Source organism: Buceros rhinoceros, unplaced genomic scaffold, assembly GCF_000710305.1.
Source record: "Buceros rhinoceros silvestris isolate BGI_N320 unplaced genomic scaffold, ASM71030v1 scaffold32067, whole genome shotgun sequence".
Lineage (NCBI taxonomy): Eukaryota > Metazoa > Chordata > Aves > Bucerotiformes > Bucerotidae > Buceros > Buceros rhinoceros.
The window spans coordinates 8,760-9,128 of record NW_010423288.1 but is presented as its reverse complement, the minus strand read 5'-3'; the positions used below and the strand labels follow the sequence as shown (position 1 = coordinate 9,128).

Genomic DNA, 369 nt, shown 5'->3' with positions numbered 1-369 from the left:
GTACAAGCCCCGCATGGTACAGCCCCGACGCTGGGGTGGGCCCTGCGGCTCGGCACCAGCACAGGGAGGAGCCTCGAGGAGGCTGCATTTCTAACCCTGTCCCCCTTTTTGTGTTCCAGCACAACCTTTGCTGTGATAACTGCCACTCTCACGTGGCCCTGGCCTTAAACTTGATGAGATACGACAACAGCACCTCCTGGAACATGGTGAAGCTCTGCTTCTTCTCCCTCCTCTATGGGAAGTACGTAAGGTGAGCCGGGATTCAGCCAGCTGTGTCTTCTGCCCTCTAAAGCTCCAGCCTGTCCTGTGGAGGAGGGAGGAACATCTCTTCCCCCCTCAACCTGTGGGTGTACGTGGCTGGGAGGGGGG

The 369-nt window shown here is 58.8% G+C and overlaps 1 protein-coding gene across 1 annotated transcript in view; it reads left to right on the top strand.

Moving 5' to 3' along the window:
* Nucleotides 1–369, top strand: part of TMEM222 (transmembrane protein 222) — a gene marked incomplete at its 5' end in the record, with an annotated part of 3,255 nt that overhangs the window by 1,627 nt on the left and 1,259 nt on the right. The window contains one exon of the mRNA XM_010140382.1: nt 120–250. Coding sequence (XP_010138684.1) covers nt 120–250 — 131 coding nt within the window. The remainder of the gene's footprint in view (nt 1–119; nt 251–369) is intronic.